Source organism: Triticum dicoccoides, chromosome 5A, assembly GCF_002162155.2.
Source record: "Triticum dicoccoides isolate Atlit2015 ecotype Zavitan chromosome 5A, WEW_v2.0, whole genome shotgun sequence".
In the NCBI taxonomy this organism is placed as follows: Eukaryota; Viridiplantae; Streptophyta; class Magnoliopsida; order Poales; family Poaceae; genus Triticum; species Triticum dicoccoides.
In genome coordinates this window covers 383,028,374-383,032,735 of record NC_041388.1, presented here as the reverse complement: position 1 = coordinate 383,032,735, position 4,362 = coordinate 383,028,374, and the positions used below count along the sequence as shown (strand labels likewise).

Genomic DNA, 4,362 nt, shown 5'->3' with positions numbered 1-4,362 from the left:
CAAATCCTGAACGTGTGGTTGAGAATCAAACTTAGATCATCAGCCAGAGACAAGAGGTACCACACCGAAGCTATTGTAGTGTTAATTATTCGTAATACGGCACTGTTTCTGTGACAAAACTATTGTATATAAGATACTGAAATGACGTACAAAGTAACCTGACCACTCGAGCTTTGTTTTATACACCCCAGGCCTATCCGTTAAGCTTCATGTACTAGACAATGCAATCAAAAGTCCGAACTGATGAAAAGGGCTAGGCAATCCACATATACACTTCAATACCCCTTCTCACGTGTGATGCGGGAAGTCAATACATGGATAGACTTAGAGGTATGGCTAAAGAGGCCTATACATGGACACAAAGGGGGGCAGCAGCAATTTTTGGATAAATTACGAAAGCCAGGACTTGAACTCAAGAAGGCCCTGATACCATGTTAAACTTCATGCACTAGCCAAAACAATCAAAAGTACGAACTGATGGAAAAGGCTAGGCAATCCACATATACACTTAAACATATCCAACAGCAGGAGCATCTAGTTTTGTAAGCTATGTCTACACGTTCACGTTCTTGCATACTTGGAGCATCTCAGATTGTTGAGCATAGACCCAAGGTTTGTTCCCTACATTGGTTGTTTGCTCATCTAAGACATGGAGGCAACTGGATGCATGCCTATTTGCTACAACATTGTAACTTTGTTAGTTGCACCAAGAATGAAATAATGATTTTGGTGCAGCTTGATACTTCATGTCATATGTTATGTGAAAGTTAATTTTCTCTTAAGGAATAGAAGTATTTTGGTAAATGTACTTACTGTCTCCAAATAGAGAAAAAAAATGTCATAATCCCGATGTTTCTCAGAACTTCTCCAGTAATATTTATGTTGTTTTCCAGAAGCTCCAATATGCAGACAACAAACCATGTGTAGAACAATAATCCGATGCTTCTGAGCCACAGGCCACGTGATAATGGCTCAACGAAAATCCATGCTTTGTTAGTTCTGCTGCTCTTGGCTGGAACAACCATTGCCACTCCTGATTCTGTGTACGGTAGAGTGAAATCGACGTAGGAAGTTCTGTTATGTGAGATTGTTATATCCCCAATTGCTACATCATATTTCTGCAAGGCATCAAACAAAATTTGCTTTACTGACCAGCACAATGATCGCTTAATCTTTATTATGAAAGCTGTAGCTATTTCATAAGGACATGAATAGGTAAACTAAGAAGAGCCTAACTATGCCATGTTTCTTATCATGTACTCCGTCTGTAAACTAGTATAAGATCGTTTGGATCACTACTTTAGTGATCTAAATGATCTTATATTAGTTTACAGAGGGAGTAAAGATGATGTGTATATTTCTCTGATATAGTACTATACCTAATGAGTTGCAAGCAACAGTTGACACGTTAATGCAATTTTTGCTACAATAACATAGTATCCCCTCTGTAAAGAAATATAAGAACGTTTGGATCACTAAAGTAGTGATCTAAACGCTCTTATATTTCTTTACGGAGGGAGTACCAAACAGTCACCTGACCCATAGTTAAGCATGATATGGTTGTTGTACAGACTATATAATAGAGAAATATGCCCCTGCTTAACATCTCCTCTCAATCGCAATTTATTTGAGCGGGCTGTGTGCCATTTCTTTTACATGGTTGCACTAAACTAAAAGTAGTAAATATATGTGTGAGCTCTTACATCATGGCATGCATATAAAATGTACTTTTAGCAAATTCAATGCGGAAGTTGAAGCCCTGTTGCGGTTATTACCTTAAGGTAAACTTGGTAAATAAAATCATCATAACCTCCACTGCTTGTGTCATTTGTAGTGCCAAATGCTACATATTCATAGGGTAGTGCATAGGGAAGTCTTTTAACTGCCTCTTCGAATACATCAATTGAAAGGCCACTTGCTTTAGTTGCCCCTGTGATTGGATCCTTTCCACTTGTCATAAATTGTGGGTATACACTTACGTGCACTCCTACTCGAAGCTTCTTCCCATTTACAGGAGCTTCCCACCCTCTCGGTATCTCTGTTGATTTTCCCGGCCAAATCACGGGGTTTAGGTCAGAAGCTAAGCCTGAATGATGTGGCATTGCTTCCCCGTGATATAGTCGCCGGGAAATACCATTCTCTGCAGTCCAAAACCCAATTTGTTGCCACCCTTTACCAACTACATTTATGATCTGAAATGTAGAGGCTTGCAGCTGCCTGCCAGAAAGGTCAAAATGACCACTCAAACCTCTAAATTTGTATTGCAAGATGGTCTTTAGGAGATCCGGTCCATAAACAGAAGTTCCCAAGCTTGTCATATTTCTTGCAACTGCTGGTTTTTGAAATGATGTTTTGTTCTTAATACCAAGGTTTTCAACTGCTTGTGCTACCGCCCATATAGTATCATAGCCCCAGAGTTCAAATATGGTTGGTTTCAGTGGTGGATCATTTGGGTTATCAATCTGTAATCTCCTGTTCCAGCGTATGGTGAAGTTATCCAGTTCTGCTGATTTAGGAGTATAAAATTTTACACCTAAAACACCATTCATTGCATCCATGACAGAAGGGTCCATGGAGTCTATGACATTGGTTAGTCCATCTGTCATGATCCATACGAATCCTTTCTTCATCATACCAACCTCTTTTGCCTTTGTGAAGAGGATCGACGCCAAATCAGGTGACATATGCACCACGAAGACCCTTGTTTGCATTGTCATTAACTTATAGAGTTCTTGGGTAATTTGTTCAGTAGTTGCTGACAGAGGGATCACACTCCGATAGGGAACACGGGCATCAATTTCTTGGAGGGCGTCGATGAGATATGGTATGACACCTCTACCATAGTCAGTTTCTTCATAAATTGGCACCACCTGTCTCCACCCGTAGGCCTTAATTAGGGAGGCAATGCTATTCACTTGTGTAGAGTCACTCAATGTTGCACGAACAAAATATGGAAGACTGCCAGAGTAAAGAGATGGGCTTGTTGCTGTGAAGGAGATGACAGGGACCTGAGTTTTATTCCCGAGATCCGATACAAATGCTGCTTGTGAAGATGTTTGAGGGCCTATGATAACTTGGACACTGTAATTCTCTAGCAGGTCGAGAGCTGTGAAGTTGCATAATCAAATTTTAGTTGAATGCAAATTTGTGGCTGCCAGAAGCTTCGTAAATTCCGAATCGAAGAGTGAAGCAATGCCGTATGGTATTTACTCAATATATGTTCGTTCATAGCACTCTATAGCGTGTGTTTCTACTGTCCTAGCAAACTTACACTTGTGAAAACAGGATTGCAATTTTTTACCAATTTACAGATGAAGCTGCAAATTTGAACCCACAATCTTTGTATGAATGTAGCAAACCATGTCGTCATACAATGAATGATTACAGTTCGCTCTGTTCACATGAGTTGCTTGTTTTTAAACATGGCATTTATCGTGTTCCTGCATTACTAGTTATGCTGATAAAAGTGTTTATTTTACATTGGATTTCATCACAAAACTTTTAGAAGCCTCTTATGGAGTATATTCCGTGCTCTTTTACTACAATAACAGTTCTAAGCAATGCTTGATTCCCCTTTTCCATTTCAGGTCATCCTATCATGGGGATATTTCCTTGATCCATCCGGAGGATTGTTTGAAGGTATTTTGGTGTGATTTTTCCATTGGAAGTGAACTTCATATTTCCATTGAAAAAAAAGTGTCCTCACATAGAAAGATGACTGCTAATAACGGCATTCTGATTTTAAGTCCACTTGTTATGTTCTGATTTTTGCCAAAAAAGGTTTTCGCCCCGCTTTATATATAAAGCACCGATCATCAAGCACCCAGTACAAACACACGCTACCGCAACACACGCACACACCCAGGGCAGGATACATAGGCGCTGAGCGCAGCAACACCACCCCTAGCACTGCCACCACGAAGAGATGAAGCTACATATGACGAACCATGTGTTCCAAGGCGGCGTCCTCGGGAAGGGTACGACACCGGAGCGCCGCCACTGCTCGATCCTAGTATCAGAGTTTTCCCTGGAGCCGCATGACGGGCAATGAGAGCCGCGACGACGCCTTCAAGAAGGGAACGATCTTTGCCGCCGCTGGTCCGTCCGAAAATAGAACAGGTTTTCACCTCGGCCAACACTCACTGCCATCGAACGCCACACCTCGGCAACCATGCGCCCACACGGCCATGGTGACCGGGCAGCACCAAGGCACGGGCTCTCTGCCCAAGAGCACCGTGCTACCACCACCAGGGCCACCACCTCGGCATCCAAGACCTTAACACCACCTCACCCGAGACCCGCCGCAACCCCAACAAAAAAGACGAGCGGAAAGGTCCCACCTTTCGTACCCCTGGGCGACCC

At 42.1% G+C, this 4,362-nt stretch overlaps 1 protein-coding gene across 1 annotated transcript; it reads right to left on the bottom strand.

Annotated features, from left to right (window-relative positions):
* Nucleotides 1-1,283: 1,283 nt before the first annotated feature.
* Nucleotides 1,284-3,119, bottom strand: LOC119299565 (glutamate receptor 2.2-like; the record flags this gene model as incomplete). The annotated part of the gene is made up of 1 exon (XM_037576760.1): nucleotides 1,284-3,119. A coding segment is annotated over one exon (1,380 nt), but the record flags the coding sequence as incomplete, so codon positions are not given.
* Nucleotides 3,120-4,362: the final 1,243 nt, after the last annotated feature.